The 25,655-nt window shown below is 39.1% G+C and overlaps 2 protein-coding genes across 4 annotated transcripts; one reads left to right on the top strand and one right to left on the bottom strand.

Moving 5' to 3' along the window:
* The first annotated feature begins 1,713 nt into the window (after window positions 1-1,713).
* Window positions 1,714-11,511, top strand: irf7 (interferon regulatory factor 7). 3 transcript variants are annotated; one of them, XM_088934750.1, is made up of 9 exons: window positions 1,714-1,796; window positions 2,599-2,761; window positions 3,595-3,766; window positions 4,197-4,300; window positions 4,489-4,543; window positions 4,669-4,812; window positions 6,815-7,231; window positions 7,882-7,997; window positions 8,473-11,511. In XM_088934750.1, exons 1-9 carry the CDS (start codon window positions 1,789-1,791, stop codon window positions 8,623-8,625), a joined length of 1,332 nt encoding a protein of 443 aa, XP_088790876.1. In that variant the 5' UTR covers window positions 1,714-1,788; the 3' UTR covers window positions 8,626-11,511. The 3 variants fall into 3 exon arrangements, with proteins under 3 accessions (XP_088790876.1, XP_088790877.1, XP_088790875.1); XM_088934751.1 differs by having other exon boundaries at window positions 1,717-1,796; window positions 2,602-2,761; XM_088934749.1 differs by having other exon boundaries at window positions 1,774-1,796; window positions 2,578-2,761.
* Window positions 11,512-12,161: 650 nt separating this feature from the next.
* On the bottom strand, window positions 12,162-24,785 carry LOC148819333 (malignant fibrous histiocytoma-amplified sequence 1 homolog). The gene is made up of 11 exons (XM_088935175.1): window positions 24,770-24,785; window positions 22,849-23,716; window positions 21,731-22,028; window positions 20,757-20,943; window positions 20,141-20,325; window positions 19,201-19,694; window positions 16,117-16,271; window positions 14,460-14,628; window positions 14,026-14,093; window positions 13,301-13,404; window positions 12,162-12,947 (listed from the first exon to the last, which is right to left on the bottom strand). The coding sequence occupies exons 1-11, from the start codon at window positions 24,783-24,785 to the stop codon at window positions 12,930-12,932; spliced, it is 2,562 nt and encodes an 853-aa protein (XP_088791301.1). The 3' UTR covers window positions 12,162-12,929.
* Between the last annotated feature and the right edge of the window lie 870 nt (window positions 24,786-25,655).

Here is a 25,655-nt window from a genome sequence, read left to right on the forward strand (position 1 = left end):
CAGATGCAAATTTGTAATTGTAAAGTATATAGTGTTTGTATATAGCACAAGCACACTGTAAAACATTTGTAAAGGAGTCATTCCAAGGCTCTATTTAGTTTGAAAATTAGTTAATCTGTTAAGGGAGATTACAGCTACTGTATGTGCAATACATCTTGTAAGGCTACCTCGAGCCATACAGAGGTTTTCAGGTTTTATTTTAGGAATGAATTAAATTTTGGGATAGAATACACCATCTCAGAAGGTAAAATAATGATATCAGATGCAACAGGAATAACCTGTTCAGAAGTCCCTGTCCTTTACTTCAGAAGCTGAGAAAGAGAGGGCTTGTTGGGACTTATTGAAAAGCAAAATTGTGCAAACTGAGGTCAGGAAGGCACAGCAGGCATAATGAATCGTTCAATGTTTTCACTGATGAAGGGTCAATGTTAAAATAAAAACCTCAACAGCCACTAAGCTCACCTACTTATTCAGCATGAGTTTCAGTATGCTATGGGAAGGATAAATTAACTGCTATCCAAGTTTAAATCTGAAGAATGCGCTGTCATACTTATCTTAAATAAGATGGAAAATAACATTCCAGACTTGTTGTAGTGACAGTTGCAACCATGTTCTAAATGCTTGATATTAAGGCATTCTGGGCTAAGACTAATGCTTTTCTATACAGTGTAGGTTAAGTCCCCTTGAAACATTGCTTATTGACTAGGAATATGTCTTATTAAAAATGAATATCCTATAGTAAGAACATGCAACTTAAGGAAATATTTTGCTCAGTTACAGGAAGCATATCACTAACCAGGTCCTTTGGGCACCTTGGTCATACAGACCATTTTTACACCATGTTTATATTTTTTGGTGTGGTCCCTTATAAGAAAGAATGTCCATCCTCACAGGCTGAGAAGCAGTAGGTCATGCTTTTCCATTGGTACTGGTGATTTCTTAGCAGGACACCAATCCTTTCCTCTAATCAATTTCAATTTCTCAAACAAGAAATCTCTAGAATATTATAAAGATTCCAGAACAAAAGGGACAGTCAACAATCGTAAATCAAAAAAATCAAAGGACTCTTTGAAGTTAATTTAAATCTGGTCATCAAATTGAAATTAAATCTCGTCTTAGAAGCTCATTTGCTTTTAGTTATGAATACGTTGCTCTTTAATTTCGTGCTACCATTTGCGTTTCCGTAAGCGTTTGAAACTAAATGCATTTTGCTTAAAGCCTTGCAAGCACTAAAATCATAGCGAATGGATCTTCACAAAAGTACACCTCTATTGAATGTTGTTTGTGATATTTCTACAAACACGTAAGAAAATACAGGGGTCAAATGATCATGTCATATATCAGCCTGTGATCAAATCTTTTTATTTCACAGACCTTACTCTGTTGCTCAAGCTAGGCTCCAATGCTAAACAACAATTTGTGTTACCGTACACTCTCTGTGCTGTAAATCCGACCGAAAGTCGGTGATAAAACAATCCAGAACTAGCAACAGGCAAGACTCCTCTGCTTCCCCGCAAGGCAGCGCCTCTCCGCAGGATTTAACTTTCGGTTTCACCTCGTGACTTCTCGGAAAGGAAGTGAGACCTACTAGCCCAAAGATGGCCACAGAAGTCCTTATTTAGACAGTCTGGCTCCTCCCCTTCTCCCTGGAGGCAGGTGCTTGTTGCTGATAGTATAAAAACAATTCCACGACCGAAATATCGCTGAGAAGAACTTAAAAGGATCTGGCGGTAACAGCTATATGAATCACCTCACCTAATTGACATTGACATTGACATCGACTCGACAATGCAAAGGTAAAAAATAACGAGCCAAGTGTTATTTCTCTCTTTGCACAGATTAAGCAACAACTTTAATATCTGTGTCCAGTTCTAGAGCTAACTTTCAGCATGAACTGAACGGTGATTTAGATTGTAGTACATTACGGGTGTTTACAATTTTAATTATTTATTTGACATACTTAGCATTTGAAGACTTTAAATGCTTTTTTTTTTTGCTCTGGGAAGAAAATTTAAAGAGGAAGAAACAACTTTAATGTGAATGTATTTATGCATGATTTGACAATACATGCACTTTCAATGTTATGGCAGTATTGTACAATACTTTAGATATTTCTAAAAACATTTCCAACTTTATTGCTGAAGAAGTGCAATTGAAAGTCTGCAGTAATGATAGTGAACTGTACTATATATTGATGCACTATGGAAATGCAATAGGTCTGAAGGATTTCATCATCAGTTTTAAGCATGGATATTAAAACCAGAGTAAATGAGAACAAAACTGAAGAAACATGGCATCAATAGTTTGCATGTGAAGCATTACAAAGTGATGTACACTATCGGTCATTAAAAAGCCATTTAGGTAAATCCATGGTTTTGACTTAGGTTAGTTTATGGCAGTTAAAAAATTACAGTTAGGAAATGGCATCATCTATAATGGTTTCTTCCTAACGAAGACAGCGCACTGTAGCCTAACCTGTCAACACATTCTGTATTTATGCATTTACCCAAAGACTTATAATATGTATGTTCTGTGATCACTGTCATTTTTGTTTGTTACTGCGTTGACTCACTGCAGGGTTTCCTGTTATTCCTTAAGCAGTGTCAGTTACAATAAGCCCCAGTTTGGGCAATGGCTTATCCAGCAGATCAACAGTGGTGACTATCCAGGCCTCTGCTGGGTGGACAATGACAAGTTCCGAGTTCCTTGGAAGCACAACTCCAGGAAAGATTGCAATGATGAAGACAACAAAATATTCTGGGTATGGGCCTGGAGGCTTGTGTCAGTATTGCTGGTATTAGTCTCTATAACTGTCCTCAAAGTACAAAATGCACTTTTTATAAAGGGAATTAATGTGAAACAGGTCATTCTCTTTGTAAGTTTGATGGTACAGTTCCTCAGCCAAGTTTTACAATAGTGTAGAACTCTACAAAGGGTTTTGAAGTCTAACACCTCTGTGTCCCAATGTGTCACGGCAATAGTCTAAAGAAGTCTCTCATTCCCTCTGTAATGTCATTCTTAATGAATGCGATTCTTTTATCTCTTGAAATATTGTTCTGAATTCTTAGATGGTGAGGTTTGCATTTTTTGTAATGCTTTGGATTCAATTTTATTGACACAATTTCCCCTTGAGGATAATAGATCTTGAATTAAAGTTGACACAAGGTAAGATTTACAATACAAGGTGTAGGTGCAGGAGTAAATATAAAACACTGTGTAATTTGACAGGTTTAGTCTTTAGCGATAAAGGTAATAATAACTAATTAGGTATTATTTGGAAGTGTTGCATTTAAAGAAAATACATGTTGGTTGTAGTCCAACTGGGAAAACATTGTTGATCAAAATAAAATCTTTACAGTTTGTGTCAGATAGGCACACTATATTTAAGCCTGACACAATAATTGCCTTTAAGATAACTTGGACATTATTGGGATTATTGGAGGAAAAACACTACAAATGCTCAGCTAACACTGGGTACTATTTTATGTTAAATAGTTGCATATATGGGTTCACCTTCCTATTTATATTTGTTTTTCCTTGTTGGTGGAAGAAGACCATTGTAATGACAGAATATTTCCTCATTTTGCTCTACAGGCCTGGGCCTATGCCAGTGGCAAAATCACAGAAAACCCAAATGACAAGGCCAAGTGGAAAACAAACTTCCGATGTGCCCTGCATAGCCTGAAGTACTTCAGAAAAATAGAAGACCACTCCAAAGAGTCTGATGACCCCCACAAAGTTTACCAGATCATACACAACTTTGCAGGTAAGCAGTTTCCCACTGCTGCAGAAACTGACTCATCTGTTTTGAAGTTTTCAATGTGCTATGCAAATAAACTGCTTAATACAGTAAACTTGCAACATAATCTTGTAACTTGTAACATAAACTATTCCCTAATCCAGAAAGCCAGTGTACATGCATTCTTTGCATTATGAAGGCTTGAAACAATTAGACAGTATCCTATTTCCTCTGTGTCTGCCGTTTTGAAATTGCTTGCTGTGTTGTAAAGACCAACAAAGACATCACATGGAAATTTTAGAATGGTCAGGATGCATTGATCAAATCAATAGCATTTGTTAATCTGAAATGAAGTGCTAAACTCATTCCAATTAGTATCATATGATTGTGTATTTGATGGATTGTTCCATCAACTCAGATTATGGTATTTAACAATGTTTCCCCTTGTTTCCTAAAGTCGACATTGAGAGTGATCAAAATGAGCACCTGAACATAAAGCCCAGCTATTGCCCAATCCAGAATATGCATCTTAATGAAACTCCTAAATACATAGAAACACAGGTATGTTCTTTGCTTCAATATTAAGACTGCTGGTCTCAATGTGGAATGAGTTAAACCTTTAAGTCAAAAGGGAGAAATGTACTGCACCTCTGTTTTCATTTTATCCCATTTGTGACCTCACACTCTACAGGCACTAAATTAGCTTATAAAGCATCAAGAGAGCTGATTAATGTTTTCTCTTTCATTAGCCACAGGACCTGTCGAATCAGCTCTTCACCCTTAATCTGGACAACCAGCATGCAGGTATTACACCATACTTATCTGGACTGGTTTAGTGAACTGGAGTTTTTAGATGACATGTTAGGAATTGCTTCAGAAACATAAGCATGTTGCACATTGAAGTCTAGTGGCACACTTATTTTCCTCAGAAAACATCCCATTGGAAGAATCTTCTGGATGCCATATTCCTGCTGAGATGCATAATGTCTATCACATTGAGTCCATGAGCACTGAACCCCAGATCACCTCCCAGAAATTTGCCGATCATGTCCCAGTGCATTCCTACGTTACTGGTAGGTATCAAAAAAGCAGAAGGGGGTGGGGAGTGGAGGGTTAAAATAACTTGGGGTGAAAAAAGACTTAGAACCATCACAATGTATCTTGTGTACTTCTTCTTCTTCATCCTAGCGTTAATCCCACATCAGCAGGGTTCGCTTGTCGGCACGCCCGTCTCCATTTGGTGGTTTGAACCAAATCTTTGAGCTGACGTTGCCATTAATTGCGACCGAGAATATTCCAACCGGCACGTCGCTCTGCCTACCGTCGGACACAATGTATCTTGTGTACAATTGTACCAAAAACAAAAGGATCAGCAGACTCTGCCAGTGTAGTGAAGCAGTTTATTTCACTTTTTACTCATTCTGTAGGGCTGGATCACATTTTCTTTCAAGATACAGCTAACTTTCATCTAGCACAGATCTCACAAACGTTAATCATGGAGGATGTCCAATTGTCTGTTTTTTGTTGCACAAGTTGATACTTAACAATTTGACCTCTTACAAGGCTCCATGTGTTTCATAGGCAACTAAAGAATGTTATGAGAAGTCCAAGGTAAAAATGTATCTTTAAGGTAATTAGCCTTATAGTAATTTTGTTACACTCAATTGGTTGTTCAGGATGAAACAAAAGCCAAGGCCCTCTTGAAACTGAGTTTGAAACCTCTGGTCCAGCACAAGAACAACCAAAACATGAAAGCTTTGGAATGTCACTATTCTGCATGGATTCAGACAAGAGATTTAACAATAAATCCCCCAAAACACATCAGTTAGTCAGAAGGTCTGTTGCTCTTGGCAGAAGAGCTTTTTGGCAGAAGAGGTATGTAGTCTTCTGCTTTTCTTTGCAACAGAGCTTGAATGGGATCTAACTGAGATCAATCACTGCTAACTGACCATTAAAATATGTCAAAACTCCAAGACCCGAGTAAAAGGTCTTTTAAAATTTGGGACCTTTTAGCCCTAGAGTGTCCATTACTGCTTCCTAAAGATGTAATCAATAGTGGTCATGGTCACATTCATGGTTGGCAAGCCTAGTCCTTGAGTACTGTTTGTTTCTGGTTTCTATATTGGTCCTTAATGACTTAGGTGAAACAGCATAGTAGATAAAAAGTCAAATCAGCTGTGATTGCCAATCTTGGCCATCACGGTCACTCTCGCTCTCTCTTGCTTTCTGGTAAAACCCGTCAAAGGGCAGGCAAACCTTGTCTTCAAATGCAAGCTTCCTTCGATTTTTTTAAAGGTATTTTTTAATCAGTACCTAATTAAGTCTTGGCAATCAAAGCAGTTTTGGCTTCTTATCTATTTAATTGGTCCTTACTGACTTAGTTGAAACAATATAGAAATGAGAAACAAACAGTACTCAGTAACTAAGTTTGCCAATTCCGGTTATAACATCTTTGTTTTTTCACTACCGTACATAAGTAAAATTATGGTAATGTTTCAGTACAGAGGTGCAGAGCTTCATGTTTTAAGGAACAAAACCGAGCTGGTGTCGTAGGCCTCTTTAAATTGCCCACCAGTGCTAAACTGATCCAGTTAAGCTTATGATCAGGTCATGTCCAGAAGAGGTGGAGAAAAACCCAAAGACACTATGGCCTTGAGAGACTGGATTTGTGTAACACTGCTTTGATGTGTGTTAGTAGAATAGGGATGTCTAAATCTTGTCCTGGAGGGCAAGTGTTTCTGCAGATTTTCATTGAAACTGGGACAACTTTAACAACTGGCTTAATTTAACAGCTTCTCACCGGCTCTTTGGGCTCTGCTTTAAAAAGACTAGGAAAATAATCTATTCTAGAATAATAAATGCTTAGTTGACTGAAGAACACAATTAACTTGAAAAAACAGCTTTTCAGAGTGGCTAACTGAGGGAATATCTTTGAATTTTTACCGCATTAAAATACGCAAGCTGTTCGTTTGCCTATAGGAGGCAAAGGAGCACAACTGGTAGACATAATCCTAGAAATCATTTCCTTCTGTTTCTGTTACAAGTCTGACACCTTCTTCTTTTCTCCCTGTACAGTAGTGAACCAGCCTCCCATCCACCTCCAGAACCAGCCCTATGTGAATGATCTGGAGATTACCATCTTCTACAGGAAGAAGACTGTTCTCACCACCCGGGTGTGCAGCCCCAGGGTACAGCTCCACTACCACAATGAGAACCCTGCGCTGGGCGCCGGGCAGGCTGTGTGCTTCCCGGGCACTGAGCAGCTAGTTGACCACAAGCAAATTGAGTACACCAACCAGATCCTCAACAGCATTCAGAGTGGGCTGCTGCTGGAGGTCAAGCCAACTGGCATCTATGGTACACGTCAGGACAAGTGTCACGTGTACAGCATCACCTCTGATGCCATCCCCAACACTCCTGTCAATGTGGAACCCCATAAACTACCCCAGAACAGGGAAGTGGAGCTCCTCAGCTTTCAAAAGTACACTAATGGTAATTGCTAATAATTGAAACCATTATTATTGTACTGTTAATTATTGCTATTAATTGTAAGTGCCAATGTGCTGATTGAGAAAGTATTGCTTACAGAACACCTGTGAGCACAAGGACAGTCCCGTTCTTCATTTGTCAGAAAGGGGCTCATTGTGCATTGAGAAACCAACTAATTCTTAAAGGCCCTCTTTCCTCAAGTCATGTTGACACCAGTGACTGAAACATTTTTCCAAACCTTTTTTCCCATTGCCACTTGTCAGATATTTTTTTTCCTAAACTCAGAATGACTTCTGAACAAAAGCCAAATGCTTGAAGACAATCCATTACTTCCTAAACGACTTGCATCCTTTATGACAAAGGAAGTAGCTTGTTAGTATTTAATGAGAAATGTTACAGAGACAGAAAAAGTTGTCCTTGCACACATTATAAAATCACTTTTAATAGCTGTGACTTGACCAACAGCTATAAAATATGGATACACCCTAATACATATGTGCTGTATTGTTCTGGACACATATTTACCTCAACAAATGTTGATGTACTTTCTATGATGTACCTACATGCCACATAATAGGTCAGTATTGATGTGATATATTTAAATAATAATACAGCAGACTTTTATAAAAATATGCATATTTACTCCATTTCAGAATTGAAGGAGTTTAAAGAAAACAACCGTGGATCCCCAGAATACACAATCTACCTTTGCTTTGGAGAAAAATTCCCAGATGGAAAACCCAGAGAGAAGAAATTAATTATAGTAAAGGTAATTCCAGTCATTCTTACTTCCATCTATCCAGCCATTTTATAATTGCTTCTTCCAATTCAGGGTTGTGGGGGGCCTGGAGCCTATCCTGGCAAACAGTAGGCACAAGGCAGGGTGCGCTGTGGATGGGGGCCAGTCTACCTCAGGGCAGACAGACATGCAACCATTCACACTAGGGGCAATTCTTTCTGAAGCCAGTTTACCTACCAGTATGTCTTTGGACTGTGGGAGGAAATCAAAGAACCCAGAGGAAACCCACAAGAACATCGGAAGAACATACAGACTCCATTCAGGAATTGAACCCATTGCCCCAGTGCTGAAAGACAGTAATGCCGACCACTGCGCCACTGTGCCAACCTCATCCCTACTTCAGTTTCTTAATTAATAGGGACCATCTCTCAGTGATGATCTACATCTCTCATCAGCACAGCTAGGCATGATACCCCTTTGCTCTGACACTGTTTCTGTTTGCTAGGTTCTGCCTCTGATCTGCAAGTATTTCCATGAAGTGGCTCAGCACGAGGGGGCAACTTCCATCCACAATGACAGCATCAGCCTTCAGTTCTCACACAACAGTCTGTATGACCTCATCAGCTCTGTGTTTGACCTCCCTATGGCTTTTTCCTGAAACCTGCAGCTTCAGGACCAGCAGTGTCTTAACATGGTCCTGGAGGTCTGGTGTGTCTGAAGGTTTTCTAGTTTCCTCTGGAGCACCAGCAGCAGCACCAGCTCCTGAAAGGGGTGGTAGAGTTGTTACATTGAGTAAGATGTTGATGAAATAATTGCTGGTTGTACCTCCAGTTCTGCCTGTAGAGGTTCCCATCACTTGCCTTCATCTTTCCTTCCCTTAATCACAACACCACCATCTACCTGCCATTTCTGCAGAAACTTAGTTTGAAATCACAACATTTTAAACATAACAGTCAGTACTGCAAAAATATAACATGATCCCGATGCAACTTCTTATGCCTTTTCTCCACTGTGTTTGATTCTAAGTTTCTTTGTTGTCAGGAGATAGCTTTATTGTCAGTCATTCATGAATCATTTTACAGTTAATGCTCTGAACGGTGTGAGATTAATACTAATAAGTTATTAATCAGTAGGGCAGATTATGCAAGCACAGACTGGAATTGAGCCAAGATTCTGGAACTAAATTCTGTAAGGAGACAGAGTTAACGCAGTAGGGTCTCGACATCTGCAAATTCTTATTTGAAGAAGGGAGGAGAGGGATGAAATTGAGCTGAAGGTTGTTAAGCACTGGTTTCAAATTAGCTTTGCAGCAGGCTAGGATTTGGAGACGAATCTAGCTAGTGAGCCTCTGCCTGCCCCTCCCCAAGAACTCAAGACCCAGCATCCGTACCCGAGTGTTGTCTTTGTTTTGTATTTTAGTAACAGAACTGCTCCCAGTTCTGTATCAGCAGCACAGAAAAAGACAGGCTGGAGACAGGCTCACTGTCACTGAGAGTAGGCATCTGCTGGACACAGAGGAGGGATTAGTGTTTATTTTAACTGATTACTGTACATTTATAATTGCCATTGTTTGTTGTGGTTGATCAATGTTATTGTAAGTAACTTAAAGTTCATTAAGATTTAAATATTCATACAAGGAAGGGTTACTTTTGTCTTTTAACCAAACATACAAAGTACTTTATACAAAGGTATAGGGGTGTACTTGGTTATTTGGGATGGTTCTCTAGACCAAACCCTTGTGAATGTCAAGACCTTATTTTATAGGTCAGGTATTAGAGCAGATGTACAATGATAGTGTAGTAGTGATGTAATGCAAGCTAAACACTTGTGAAAGATGTCTCACTGTTTTCCAGAAGGATATGATATCTTTTAGTTGGAGATCTTAACCATATAAGAATATCCTTCCTTAACAGGAATCGTGCATAGAGGGAAGGATCCATTTATTATTGACACAGTGGCTAGACTTAATTAATGTTGTTAAATTTGATTACAGTTGTGTCACTGAAGAAAAGAAGACAAAAATATAAAATTTCAGTAAGGAGTGTATAGAACTTCTGCACTCTCAACCCAAAATGTATAGCCCATTGATTTTGGTTTGTGTAATAATGATCTAGTTTCAAAAACTAGGGAAAAGGTTGTGATAAAATGCCACATGCAGTTAGCAGATGTGAAACAGAAATGGTTTGGAACCAAATACTAGCTGTTCCTGTCATTATTATACATGAACAATTCATAATTTTACTCCATTCATTAATCACATCAAACCGGAACACATTTGTATTTAGCATTACAAACATTGTAGAAGTTTGGTTAAAATAATGCATCAGGGATTTCTGCAAGAGGCTCATAGCTCTATACTTTTATTCCCAAGATTCCGGAGGGTAAAAGATTATAAATCACTGACACATCATTAACTGGGCCCTCGCCCTGTATACCACAGGCCAGTAAACTCTGCATCTTAAATAGCAGCTACAGATACAGTTGAAATTTCAGAGGCTAGTGTACAAACAATAAAAGAGTTTGCTTTTGGGGGGGGGGGAAAGGTTATTGGAAGACATAGGGCATAAGAGCTCAGCTGGAAGAGCGCTTGTAACAAGATTTGCAAGAGAGTCGGTTTCGAATCCTAATTGTGCCTGTCATTGCTAAATAGCAGCTGCTTCCGATGACTGTTGACAAATTTGGGAATCAAACTGTAACTGGCACAGAAGCATCTCATTAGTGGGAAAAGATAGAGAACCAAAACAAAGGCAAAAGGGTGTTGAAAATTGCGCCTTACTGATATAAACACTCCCTGACTGCTTCCAATCCAATTGGCTGTTTAGTCTGGGAGAGAATGTAAAACATAGGCTAGCAGCTTTAGAATATCCTCACTCATGTTGGTGATATTCAGGAGCAGGGTCAGCTAATTAAAGGTTAAAAGAGTGGAAGTGACAAGGCTAGCTTTCTGGCCCTGATATCTGGTATTTGTTCCAGCCTGTTCTGTCTGTTATGTAGTGGGTCTGATTGATCACAAGTTTAATTTGAACTGGGCTCTGAGGTATTTTATGATTACATTTTTAATGAAATAATCAAATGTAAAGATACTTGAAGTAACATACTCTGTGTTTAAGAAAATAATAAGGGGAATTGTTTAACTGACAATTTGGGTTGGACCAAAAACTAAAAGCCTACAGGCCCTCCAAGAGGTGAGGAGAAGACCCCTGTTCTAAACCCTCTGCAAGTTCCCTCCAGCTCCTTGAAATAGTACTATTAAGAAATGCTTAAATTAGGCAATGTGTGAAGGGAGCTGGATCTCCCACATTATTTTAATCCTTTCTTCTTGTGAAGAATTCAGGTGGTCTGCCCTGTGTGGGGTTCGTTAAAGGTGAAAACTGTGCCAAGTTGTGCATTGTTTTGGTTGCTTTTTCACTTGGCATAAATAAAACCTTTGATAATCAAGGAGATTCCAAGTTAGATTGAGATCCACTTTAATTATATTGTTTCTTATAATGATAAAGTACCTGATAATGTACCTGCAAAATATAAATAAATCTTATTTGCATATTCATCTGAAGTTGTCTTATTTCTATTTAGATCTGTATTTGTCCTTAGCTAGGTGCTTGAGATCATCAAAGGGTCTGTGACAACGACAGCTGATGTCACCATTTCCATTACCAACATTGTGTCAGCTTAGTTTCTTTGTATTTTCAGTGGTCTTTCTTTTTTCAGACATCCTCTGGCACCTCAGTTCTTCCATGATGTTCCCTTTTTGGGGAAGACTGCATGCCCTCTTCCTTCTCAGTTGCTTTCATCTGCTCACTAACGCTTCACTCTTCATCACTGAGCACTAAATGTGCTCATTGCACTTACTAGGTCTTCTCACCAGCTATTCATTAAATCACCTGGCATGTCACCCAGTTATTAGTCTTCACATCACTAATCAATGTAACAATTTCGCACTGGAGTATTCAGTTCGACTCGCTCTGTCACCCGTTTGCAATCTTCAATAATCACCATTTCAGTTCAAGTCTTTGTACCAAGCACCAGTCTTCACTAAACAGAATTAATGTCTCTTCACTAAGTATACTGGCTAATCCTGTTTGGCCAGGGATCCCCAATGCAATCAGCACTTGTGCCTCTGATGCAGATGCTGTCAGTTTGTTGTTTTTTCTACTTTACAGTCTTAAATAAAAATTAATCACACTTCTCCTTCTGTTTGTATAAAGTTGCATTTTTAATTGCTAAAAGCCAGGAAGAACATCAATACAGAAAATAACAGGAAAAAATACAATGATTTATTGACTTTACAGTTTTGCAGAAAACAAGCACCAGTAAAATGCAGATTAAATTCAGTACATCAAGGACAGCAGCACAGACCAAAGCAAGTGTTCTAACATAGGAGACAGACTGTATAATAGGATAGACTGACTTTCAGTCTGACTTTCATTGTCTTTGTCATGTTCATATCCTTCTGGTGGTACCCCATGCCACGCCATTTAATTTGTCAAGAGCAGGGTGTTATAGGAAGCCTGTCTTAGAAGCAGAAAGTGCAAGGCAGGGCTGAGAGCACATGACAGCTCAACATCAAATTTCAGTACATGCTTGAAATGTCTAGGAATTGTCATGGAAAAATCTACATACCACCCATCCATTTTCTGACTTCTTAATCCAATACAGAGTCATGGGGAGAAGTTGGAGCCTAGAAGAACTTAGTGCAAGGCAGCGTACAACTTAGATGGGAAATCAGTCCATCACAAGACACATACAGGCACACACTCACCAGGGCCAATTTTCCCAGAAGCTAATTAACTTACTAGCATGTTTTGGATTGCGGGAGGAAACTGGAGCCAATTAAATCCCAAACATCTAAAATGTCCGTTCCTTCCATTTTAATTTGGACATTGTCACAATGTTAAAATAATAACATGCAAACTCTAGGTTTTATTTAAAAATACATTTTATTTTTTAATGTCTTCAAGGATGTCAAGAAGAATCAAATCTCTGCAAAAAAAAACAAAGCAAGAACATATCAATTCTGCACATTAAATAAAATCTAGATTGTACTACTCGGTCATCTGGATTATTGAAAATAAACTGCCAGTTAAATTGAGTAAGCCCTGTGAACGTGAGTCACATACAATTGCTTAAGAGGAAATACACTAGCACAATTTTACAAATGTAAGAAGAATAATTCAAATGTTAGCTATCTAGTTTTTGTTTAAAAAAATGTAAAAATATTTAAAGAAATGACCCAATTGTATCTTAAAGATAATTTTAAACAATAGAATATTACTTTATCTATTAAAAGACATTCACAGTTTTTTTTTTACTGCCAGGAACCCCAGATGAAATACCTGATTTCCCACAGTCATATTTGTTGGTCCCATGGCAATATTCCCTGCCATATTGTAGATTATACTTTGTGGATTCCCATCTTCCAACAGTGATACAACTGGCACTGTGAAGCGAGACAGTGACATATTTAAAGTCTTGTATTGGCCTCCCTGGATTTCCTTAAGTTTTCTGAGGCAGCAGATTTCTGTTGGGGAGGCTCAAATAAAGAAAAATGTGACTGGGTACCATGAGTGACTCAAGGAGAAATGTGTTTATCTAGAGCACTGCAATCTGTCACTAATAGTGTTACTATGTGCCTCTGACCAGGATTCTCCAATAGGTGGCACACAAGTGTTCAAGTGTCCATGGGGCCTTCTGGCTAGAGTCAGAGTAGGTTATATATTTACAACATTCTGGAAAACAGTCACCTCTGTTACTTTTCAACTGTCTGTGTGTTTATGGTACAATTAGCAGAAAACTGTGTCACATTTAATTAGATGCCTACACTGCTGTAGGCATTGGGGATTTGTTTGGGACCTGGACCATACATTGGTTCAGCAGTGCACAGACAGAATCCACAGGCCTCATTCCTCCAATGCTAGTATGAGGTGTCCTTGTAGCAATGACTAAGGTTAACTGATACTTGCTAATTCAATGTGGCTGTGTGTGTGACTGGTTTACTGTTGGGATGGGTATTTAAAACTAATCAGCAACCTAATTTTTGGAAAAACAAAAACTTTTCTACCTTTCGGAAACAGGAATTCAGTCCTCTGTGTGTGGCCATTGTCACAAGTCACCATATCCTGTTTTACCCTGTGAGAAATGAATACAATCAAGTACTGTACCATATAGGTACATCACAGTTTTGTCAAGTTAGGTATATTGTGTACAATGAGTCTGCTTCTCGTTTTCCACTGTCAGTGCATAAAGATTGATTGTGGGACACTCTGACTTTAATTAACTTCTTTGTACTCTGTAAACAACTTACCTCTGCTACAAAAAAGGACTTTGCCAAGACCTGAACACATTCAATATCCCTACTTGTTCATCCCTCTAGTTTGGTCATTGCTCAAGTGCTATTATTCCAATCTGATTGAACCTAGAAATGTATCACTTTCTCAAGCTGAGAGATTGTCCTCTCCCTGCATGGAACAATCAGTAGAAAACAGGTATGCTTACATGTCGTAAAAGCTTTCTGATTCGTTCTTATCGGGCCAGTCGAAATCGCCAGAACAGCCATTGACTGTGCATGGACTGCACACAGTCCGACACAGGCCAGGCCACTGCTCCTCCAGTTTAGCCATCTTACACATGATGGCCAGAATCATGTCCCAGGTTGTCTGGAATTCTATGGAAGACAAGAGCCTTAGATGATAAAATAGAATTTAATCATTTTCTCGTTTCATTGTTCATCATTTATATGTTTATTTTTTCTCTATATTTTGCTCATGTTACTCATGTCAATCACCGGATGCAGTAGATAAGAGGGATAAGAAGCATTCCTTTTTTTAGCAATATTCAGTTCAGAAAAAAGGTCAAGTCTAAAGAACTTTTATACTAGCCACATGGATTTGACAATGTTTCAGTGGATGGGGGGGGTTGAGGATTTCAAAAAACAGCTCATTGAATTATAATGCTGGGACCTATGGGCCTCATAGGCTTTAGGGTCTTTAAGGCTTTATGGTTCTGTGGCACACAATTGCAGCTATAGAATGAGCTCTGTCGTGATCTGCTGAATGTCACTGCCTGGAACATTTGACTGTTTGAATAAAGCAGTATTTTCATTTCTCCTAGAATTTGAATCTACAGGACGTACTGTACCTCGGTGACTTGTCTGCTGCTTAAAATATTGAACTAAAAGCCTAGTATTGAGCTCTGCAAATTCAGCAAGGACAGGGATCAATTTAAACTGCTACATATTTAGTATGTAGTATCACTTGCCTCATACTACATACATACGAACACTTGCATACTATTTTTTTGTGAAGCTGCCAAACATAAGTGGGACTATTTTCCATTAAAAAAGTAAATTCATAAAAGTTTTGGCAGACTGGTTCTGAAAAGCCGCTGCCCCCTGGTATACAGTATATGAAGGACTTCATAGAAGAATTCATAAAACTCCGCCATAGACGGTCCCAAGCCCGGAGGAGGGACTTCAGCGACAGGCCGTGCAACAAGCTGGCTGAAGAAAAATTCCTTGTTGCGTCAAAATGCACACGACCAAGCAAACCCCACATAAGTGGGAAAATGCGATGAAGAAGATAGAAGAATTCATAAGAGAGGGTATGTTTACTACAAGGGGTCATTAGGGTTTGGAAGTCCAAGTATTAAGTGTACTAATTTAGTTAAAAAGTAACAGATATGTCTATTTTAATGAGGTTTGTGAATTCCAGACAAACTATCAAATCTATTTAATTGAAATTTCTGAGAATTTAGTGCAGGATCATCCACATTTTAAAAAAAAATATGATATATTAACCTGGACCTAAAGCAGCAGACCACGGTTTGAAAAACGAACCCAAGAGCAGGTAGGAGTTAAGCTTATGTGGTGAGAACAAGCAGGACTGTGTGAGCAGAGAGCACAGTGAGTGCAGCAAGAAGGGGGAGCAGGCAAAAACACAGTCCACGTTCGTACCCAGGAAAACAGGAGAGAAGCTAACATTGAAGTAAACTCTATAGCAAAGTCTACATTAGAGCTTAAATAACCTGAACCACCTAAGGCCGGAAATTGTCTCCTGGTGGTACAGCATTCCACTCAGATTGATATCCACGGCAACCAGGGCAGTGACAGGTGAGTGCAGGTGTGGCCAGCTTCCATGGCAACAAGTGTTCTTACCTCTCTTCTGAGGTCTTCTGCAACGGATTTCAATAAACTGGTCATCTTCTTCATGGTTTTCTTTAATAAGTAGGCATTTGGCATTGGAGATGACCAAGCACTTTTCCCTTCCCACCCAGTGAGGTGCATACAAAGAGCATACCTTAATAATGAGCCTAGAAAATAAAATGTCTGTATAAGAGCATTCTTAACCTACTCAAGAAATACCATTCTTCAGAAGCAGCACTAGACATGAAATAGAAGATATTAGTGGAAATACAGGGAAGTGCATTTAAAACATGAGACACTTTTATCACATACAGGGCTGTAGGAATCTGGAATAAAAGTAACAGGGAGTAGCTTTGTTGTTGCAGAGAACGCTTCTTTCAGGAAACAGACGGATCCTTGGATTACTAAAATTATTTTTCAGAAACCCACATAAGGTTGATGATCAAAATTGTCTTGTTTGTAACCTTTCTGATGCTTAATCCCACATAATGTATGTTATTGTCGGTATGTAAGTAGTATGGACTATTAAGTTGTTCAGTACAATGTGCAAAAGAAATTTTATATAATCTTTAGGATTAGTCTGGACAAACATCATTAAATCAGAAATAGAGACTTAACCAAAAAACTTTGTATTGCATAATTCCTGTGAGCTTTAAGCCATTCTCATATTCAACTCGAAATATTTAGACAGATTAAGGCAGTGGTTCTCAAACTGTGGTACGTGTACCAGGAGTGGTACACGGAGCACCGCCAGCTGGTACGCCATATGACCCTGGAACTTTGTTGTGTGCGCTGAAAAATCGGGGCGGGTTTTCATATTTTCTATTTTAAGACGTGTCGAATACGCAGCCTACGTACTACGATACAGCGCGCACTAATACTTGAGTGGACACTGAGCTACAATGTAATTCTATACCACTCTATAGGAATGCGTGCTATGAACGAAAGTGAACAATTGTATTTAAAAAAAACTTATCTCTAGCCAATAGGGAGGTAGGAGAATGTTCGTGATTTTGGAACAATGCCAATGTTGTAAACACAGGAATGCATAGAAATGCGTGCTAGGAACGGTAATCTTGTGAGCACAGGAAAGTGTGATTGATAACAGAAAAATATTTAAGAACTGTTCTAGGTTAATTTGAGAAAAATACACCGAGCGTCTCTGTGTTTTGCACCCATGCACATGAAATAAAAACTTCTTTTAACTTCTGAGACAGACTCCTGAAACAGAAACGGGGAAAAATGCAAGCTTACATATTGCTAAAGCAGGTGAGCCCCACACTACCTTTGAAGAACCTTATTTACCGTTGGCAAAAGAGCTGACACTTATTATGTGTGGAGAAAAAGCTGCTAAACAGCTCGACCTACTGCCCCCTCTGAAAGACGCAGTCACTCATAGAATTATTGAAATGGCAGATGATATCAAAAGTACGCTAATAGAGCGCGTTAAGATGAGCAGATGCTTTTCACTGCAATTGGATGAGTCTGTAGTCGATTTGGCCAATTCACTAGTTTATGTTAGATACGAGTTTGAGGGTACATCCCATGAGGACTTTCTGTTCTGTAAACCGCTACCAACAGGAGCTACAGAAAGCACATATATCAGCTTGTGAATGAATTTATCAACTGGATAAAATGCGTCAGAGTTTGTACAGATGGTGCTAGAGCAATGACAAGCCGACACAGCGGTGTAGTTGCATGAATCAGACAATTTGCTCCAGAAATGAATGGATGCATTGCAACATCCACCGCGAGACCTTTGCCGTCAAGAAAATGCCTGATGATTTAAAATCTGTTAGACTCTGTTGTGAATTGTATCAAGGCTCGAAAAAACGAATTCACATCTGCTTTCCTCGACTAAACAGGCTCACCCCTCTCACTGAAATGGTGCTTTTTTTTATTGTTTATTTTTATTTGGTGTCATTCCTGTTTTTTTTCTGTAAAGCGCTTTGAGAAGCCACCTTTAAGGGCGCTATATCAAATAAAGTTTATTATTATATTTATATTTTATATTTATATATATATTTATATTTCACATGTGAGTGTGTGTGTGTGCACACGCGCGCTCATGTTGGTCATTAAGATTTTCTGGGGTTCCTATGAGAAGATGACTTGTAGGTGGTACTTGGATGCTTTGGTTTGATCAGGGGTGGTACTTGGTCCAAAAAGTTTGAGAACCACTGGATTAAGGGAACTGAATCACTTTTGCCTAGAGCATGAAAGTAGGAATAATTTACATTTTCAAAATCCTGAAAGGTATTGACCTAAGACTTATCATCATGGAAAGATCATGGAATTAATGATATTAGAAACTAGGAAACTAGTGAATCTAATAATTCTTGGCCAGAAAATAGGAGACATTTCCTTACACAGAGAGCTGGAGATGTAAAATTCACAAACCAGTATGGAATCCTTTAAAATATGGTTTTGTGCAGTTGTGGGGTCTTTACTGAGTTTAAAGCAGTCTATAGAGCTATTCAGTAGAAATAACTCTACAGATTTGTTTTTATAGTGTTCATAAACTTTTCCTTTCATAGTCCATGTCAAGTACACTCATACAGGCCCGTCATAATATTGTAGATGGTTTTGTTCCTAACTGTCCTACATTTTCTAACAGATGCCAATAGCTGTCATAAAAACAATAATGAGCCCTCATTATGAGCCTAGAGTCCTCTGAAACTAAACATTAGTAAGCACATGTTCATTCATATTTTCCCATTCAGGTAAGTAAAATGCAATGTAATTCACATATTTAATATACCTACAGAAAGATATGACTACGAAAAAGATTTATCATGTGGCAGTGCACAACTGTACAAGCAAGGTTAATTTAGTAATCATTAGTGGGAAACATACACTGCTCCTTCCATTGGCACTAATGCTTCTATAAGAGACAGTGGATCTTGCAGTGTGTCCAACACCAAGTGACACTCTCAGGTAGGTGCGTCAGAGTCCACACGTCTTCACTCTCCCCATGTGATACAGGAGCTGTAGCTGTACAACTGAGTCATAAGCAACCGCTGATTCCAAACTGGGTTGGTATGAAAATATAAATAAATAGAAATTCCAAACTTGTAAGAAAAATGAACTGATTACCTGTGGAAGAGACCCTGGGGGATTTCTGGTAGAAGGTAGATGTGGATGTTGATGTCATCCACTTTATCTTCACCCCATTTCTGTGACACAAGGTCATTATTTTTTAGGTAACTGGGGAACATACAGGCATCATTTGGGATGGAGGACTGAGGCATCTTCCACAGTCTCTCTGGGCTGAACTCCATGGCATCTGGGTTAAGCGGATTAGAGAGTTTTGTGGCGAGGCAGATTTCAAAGTGCTTCAAAAGACGGAGGAGCTTGCCGCCTTCCTGCTTGGTCCCAGCAATCTCTTCCATAAAGTCCTCATCCTCAGGAGAGTTCTCTTTCGGGAGAGACATCTTCACCAGCAGCCTCATGGCAGTGTTGTGCAAGGTGGCATTCCTGTGGAAATCTTCCACCCACTTCCTCCTGTGCTTCACCAGGGCATTCTCACTCATCAGCAGATCCTTGGGTATCTTCTTCAGCTGATCCTCCAGGTCATGACGGACAATTGTCTGAGCGCAGCAGAAGACAAAACTCAGCGATTCAGTCTGATCATCACCATGGTTCACTTTGTTCTGAAAACACTTGCCATGTTTAGAGCACTGTATTATTACAGTAAACATAGATATGGTACTGTATGTGTACCACACACAACACCAAGCACAGAATGGAGCAGGACAAAATGATTCAGTCCTATGCACCATGCAGGACCTAACACAGATGCTAGTGCAGAAGGCCCTGTATTTTGGAGTGAATATTACAAAGTAGAGTAAATCAGTAAACAAGCTGTGCTATTTTTTAGTTAGAGAAGTTTTACATGTCTAAAAAGAAGTAAAACCCATGACTTCTAATCTTCTGTTTACACTTCTCCCGAAAAAAAATGTGAACTCTAATCCACAAAAATAAAAATTTTTGAATATGTAGCTTCCAGATTTCTCTTTTGAAAGCGAGCACTAACCTTGAACAAAGCAATGAGGAATGACGGTTTGACAAACACTGTATCTATAAGAGCTGGAATGTCTTCATACCACATTATGATACCTATGCGATGAAGGTAACGTAATATATCCTTAAGGTCGTCTTTATCAATCTTCGTCAGCTTACAGTTAATGTCACTTAAGAGTGTATTAAGAGAGACAATTCCTAAAACATAAAACAGACAAGAAGGTATGAAATGTGATGCACTATTAATTCATGTACTGACATGATAAACTACTTGACATTAGCCCCAAAGCTGTAAAATTTGCTTTAAAACTGAGCAAACAAACAGTTTATAAAAATTGGAACTATCACAACCTTGAATTCACAATTTTTAATTTTAATTTTGCCATGGTAATTAACTACTCTGAACCAAAGTCATCTCTTTCAGTGATTTGTCTAGGGCATAATGCGATTATTTAGTATGCGCTTCTCATTTTCATCTAACTTTTGAATTAAGGTGTTAATTTGTAGCGTATGTTTAAGTTGAGGTAATTGGCACAAGAGGCTTTACCTGCTAAACAAAGGCATTTCTAGACATGTTCTGCTTTTCTGCAAGCAGTGGTATAACAATGATTGCTAATATAAAGACATACCATGGTCAGGAACTTTGTGATCTTTCAGAAGATCCCTGATTGAGGACTCCACAGTTTGGTAGACATGAGGCAGCTTTTTCTCTATATTCGGAAAAAGGTCTTTATTCTGCACACATTCCAAAATCTTTGCTTGGAGATATTCAATGTCTGCCTGATTTGTGCCATCAATTGCTATGAGGTCACGAACCTAATAAATAACAACATAAGTCACAGTATTTCCCACTGACCCACTTACGTATAAATCGTCTTAAGTCCTTTGCAAAAAATTTGTCATTTATTATCATCATCATTAGGATTTTATCCAAAGACTTAGATTGTACAGATTTAAATAACTGTAATTTAGCCAGGGGTACAGTAGTAGAAAGAATATTCAAACTATTTGTAACAACAATAATAAAAAATCAAGATTCAATATACGGTGCTCCACTGATGTTAGCTAAAGTTATCTGTGCTTATCATTCCTAATTGCCTCTTCAGGCTCTTTCTGTATAACATTTGATTTTTTTTTTCCAGAGATCAAAATAATCTGACTAGAAGTTGTGTGTTGGCCAGTACATTACACTGGGGAGAACGAGAAAATAATAATTTGAGCATCTATTGATAAAAGGGAAAAAAGGTAGGAGTGTCTTGCCACTTCTCAAACAGTGATGCTGGTAATATTTACTAAGCAGGTTAAATACTGCAGCATGGACACTGGTGGGGTAGTTGGTGATTAGTTGGCAAGGGCTTTCTTGATTTTCTGCCAGCCTTCTGCACATTTGCATTAAGAGACACTCTGCTCCTCTGGTCTCCCTTGATGTCGCTCACAGGGCAAACCCCTCTGCCAGGGTGCTCATGGGAGGAGCATGTCTACAGGACTCCTTCACTCCTGATTGGTACCGGACTGGAGTCTTTGCCAGCCTTCAAAACCAATTGACAATTCTGATTTTCTTCAAAAAAAAGATTGAAGGAAACACAAAGAAATAGAACAATACCTTTAAGTTGTAGCCAGTCACTTGATCAAGTCTGCACGTCTGATCAGAAAACAGGGCTGGCTCCGTTTTCTCCCTGATGTTTTTTCTCCTTTGCTCTAACCGAGCTTCCCTCTCATCCAGCATTTTTTTTATATTGATCTCTATATCTGCTTTCTTCTCTTTGATCTCTTCTGAGTTCTCACACTTGTCAATGTGAGTCCCCACTGGGAGAACAACAGAGTCAGGAACTCTCATCAGCACATTATTAATCCAGAAGCTTACTTCGTTTTTGAAGGACTGAGGATCACCAATACTATAGCTGAAATAATCCAACAGAGAATGATGGCATAAGGACCTTAAGATTTACCATCAAAAGGAAGGCACAGAAAATGGCAGCTGTGATCCTATCACAAAAGTAAACTGGTCTTTTCAATGAACAAAACAGCATTCAAAAGATTTTGTTGCGAAAACATGTTCCACATTTTCTCTCTCCACATGACACACCAAAAATAGTGCCACAGCAGCCATATCACCCTGCAATTTTCAACTGGCAACCCACTGAAGCTAAGCAGGTATGAGCCTGGCCAGTACCTGGATGGGAAAAGCTAAGGTTGCTGCTGTGGTCATTAAAAATCCCAGGGCATTTCTCAAAAAGAGTAGGGGTGTTACCCTGGCATCCTGGCTAAATTTCCCACTGGGTTAGCTTTAGGGTTACCCTATTCCAATTATGCCATCCCCATCTAAGAATTGGCTTCATCACTCTGATCTCATCCCCACTGATAGCTGATGTGTGGTGAGCAAACTGGCGCACTGCCGATGCTGTTACATCATCCAGATGGGGCTGCACATTGGTGGAATTATTATTATTATTAAAAAGTATATGTATATGTAAATGAAACACAACAACCCATAATTTCCACACATATGTTTTCAGTTGTGAGATTATCAGTTTTGGATTGCAAATTTAGTTGAAAATAACCAGAACCATTTTTTATGGAGGCCAGAAACTTTGCAAATCAAATACTAGAAAATTCAAATTGCCTAGCACAGCTCAGAATTCAATGCTTGACTGAGGAATGGGACAATCACTCATAGCCACAACAATAAATGGGTTGTATTTACTTCCTACTGTATCTCACCTCTTCAGATTGATGACCAGAATGACCAGGGCCTGAGGGGTGATGAAGACATGATGAGTGAGGTAGTACTCTTCCTGGCCTGCAAAGTCCCAGAAGAGGAAGCTGAAGTCCTCTTTCTGCACCTCACTGATTTCAATCCCCACCGTCCTGTCCGCCACACTCACTGTCACCACCTTCCCTTCCTGTAGGCTGCGGCACAGGGTAGACTTGCCTGCCATCGAGGAGCCCAGGAACATCGTCTTCACTCTGCAGATGTAATCAGCTTGCGAGCTGCTCAGCTGGCTGAAGTAGCGCCTGATCTGCTTCAGGCCCCCGGCACACACTTCGTCAGGCGGCTCCCTGAGGCGGTTGGCTGCCGCTCGGAAAGTTGTGAGGTTCTTGTTCTCAAAGAGCCTGGCTGGGAGCTCTGAGAGCCTGTTATTGTCCACAAACAGCTCCTTGAGCTTGAGAAGGTCGGCCACAGCCTCATTCAGCTCTTTCAGGTAGTTGTGCGAGAGGCCAAGGTGCTGCAGGTTCTTGCAGCAGCTGATGTCAGATGGGAGTTTACTGAGACGGTTGGTGCTCAACTTCAGCAACTCCAGCTTCTGAAGCTGGGAGAAGATTCCCTCTGGGATATTTTGGATCTTATTCTGGTTCAAGTAAAGTTTCTCCAAGTGGAAAAGCTGTTTAATCTCCAGAGGGAAGTCAAGAAGTTCGTTCCGAGACAGAATGAGCTCCCTGAGGTTTGTCAATGTTAAGATGCCCAGAGTATCCTTGAGTCTGTTCCGGTCTAGGTCGAGAATGGAAATGTCTGTATCTTCCAAGACTTCTGAAGGGATCGTTTTCAGTTTCTTTTTTGAATAATCAAGTTTTTTATTTTTTTGGAAACCTAAAATGGAATAAACAAGACAATGTTTAGATTCCCAGTATTTAGATTCATGGCCTCCTAATAATCTCCATCTATGAACTAGCTTCATCATTCAAAATAATCTGACTAGTCTGAGAGATGATGTGTGATGCATGTAGAGGTGCACTCTGGGCTGCTGTTGCATCATCCAGATGGGGCTGCAAACTGGTGGTGGTGGAGGGGAGCCCCCATTATCTGTAAAGCACTTTCAGTGGAGTGTTCAGGTCAATGAAAAGGTCAGTAATACCTATTCTACTTGGTTCAGCTAAGCAAATAGTACAGCCTACTGGAAGAGCAGTTTATTAACTAAATAAAACAGTGCAAATCTATAGATACGTTAATACATTTTCTTATATTTTTTAATCCCTTTTAAATTTTTCAACATACTGTAGAAAGGCAAAATGCCCTGGGAATTCAGACCAGCAGCTGATTGCAGTTTTAATAATCACTGTATGGAAAATGAAGATGGATAACCAAGCGGAAGTGCACAGGGCAGAATGTTCTCTGTAGTTGCACATTCCTTCCTCGGTATTTAGCTCTTTGGAATCCCAAAGGAGGCAGCTGGATTGAAACTGTTGCAAAACGCGTGAGAAGATTTCGGTATTATAATTTACTTACACAATATCACAATTCCTGGGGTTAGGAAGGCAAAATATCGGAGGTGCTCAATTTAGCTACTGATAAACCGATGTGATCAATGTATATATCTCATAAACAGAATGCACTTTGCTAACAGATTCTTGATGTGGAACAAAAAACATGCACATCCTATAAATGCACTTCAACAGAATCTCAAGCTGCCAAAAAAATACAGTTCATTATCAAATGCTTTTGGAGATGATATTGTAAGAAGCTGAATAACTCATTCATATTCATTCAGATTTTATACAGTGCAGCATTCATTCACTTATTGCTACAACTAAAACAATTTTACATTACAGATTGCAAGTTATTTAAGGCACTAATAAACTACCTTTAGTAACTTAATGCTGCTGCTTAACTAGCTCCAGTTAACAAAAGAGTCAATATACTTGCCATTCTGCCGAGCCATCTTGTTCAACTGCCTGCTGTTGTCTACATCATTTCCGGAGTATGCTTGGAAGCTCGGCCTAATGCTGGGGAACTCCCTAAAAGGCGTGTCCAGAGTCTGTACTGAGCCTCACACAGCACAGCAGAAATATCAAATGTTCTACAGCACTCATTTCAAACTGTAAAGTTACCTTTGTCTGTCAGCATTCAAAAGTACCAAATCTTACTCTTAGAAAATATATTTTTTCTGCAGAGAAGATAAACCAAGACACGCAGGGTCACTTGCCAAATCCTGTTCGAGTCCTCATGTGGCCTCTGAAGGTTGTGCAACCAGACTGCAGCCATGCTATTTACAGTGAAGATTATACCCAGCAGTAACTGAGGATTTCTAACGAATGGTGACAACTCACAGGATGTGAACAACAGAAAAAGTTGCAATCACATATAATCACTAACTACTGGACATATAAGTATATAGTGTTCATTATGGACTAGGAACATTTGTTACACATGAGAGAAAAAAAAGATTGAAACTTCTCAACAAGGAAAAAAAAAATTATATTATATAGATTATATATTTATAAGATTTTTTTATTAGCAATTACAAAAAAAACAAAAAGCAGTCACTCAGTTTTTTTTGTTTGTGAGCTTCCTCATATTTAGTAATGAAGATATTGTACATATTTACTGAGCCTCTCTCTTATATACAAGAAGAGACAGTACATTCATGTGGCCACCTGGCTGATGACTCATCAACACCAAAACACTTCATTCCCCATATTTCTCTTCTCTAAGAGGAACTCCTCAAATGAAGACAAAATCAAAACATTTCACTCAAATTAGCCATAAGACTATCACCAAGCTGCTAGTCAAGAAAGATGGAGAACCTAAT

The sequence above is a fragment of the Atractosteus spatula genome, chromosome 16 (assembly GCF_055471065.1).
Source record: "Atractosteus spatula isolate fAtrSpa1 chromosome 16, fAtrSpa1.hap1, whole genome shotgun sequence".
In the NCBI taxonomy this organism is placed as follows: Eukaryota; Metazoa; Chordata; class Actinopteri; order Semionotiformes; family Lepisosteidae; genus Atractosteus; species Atractosteus spatula.

What these genes read in the sequence shown, in the direction of transcription:
- irf7 (XM_088934749.1), top strand. An exon ending in AAGACAACAAAATATTCTGG is followed by an intron (nt 2,762 to 3,594) that starts GTATGGGCCTGG and finishes TTTGCTCTACAG; the next exon opens with GCCTGGGCCTATGCCAGTGG. An exon ending in AGTGCATTCCTACGTTACTG is followed by an intron (nt 4,813 to 6,814) that starts GTAGGTATCAAA and finishes CTCCCTGTACAG; the next exon opens with TAGTGAACCAGCCTCCCATC.
- LOC148819333 (XM_088935175.1), bottom strand. An exon ending in CCCCAGGGTCTCTTCCACAG is followed by an intron (nt 16,272 to 19,200) that starts GTAATCAGTTCA and finishes TTTATTTTCTAG; the next exon opens with GCTCATTATTAAGGTATGCT. An exon ending in CAGAAGACCTCAGAAGAGAG is followed by an intron (nt 14,629 to 16,116) that starts GTAAGAACACTT and finishes TGTCTTCCATAG; the next exon opens with AATTCCAGACAACCTGGGAC.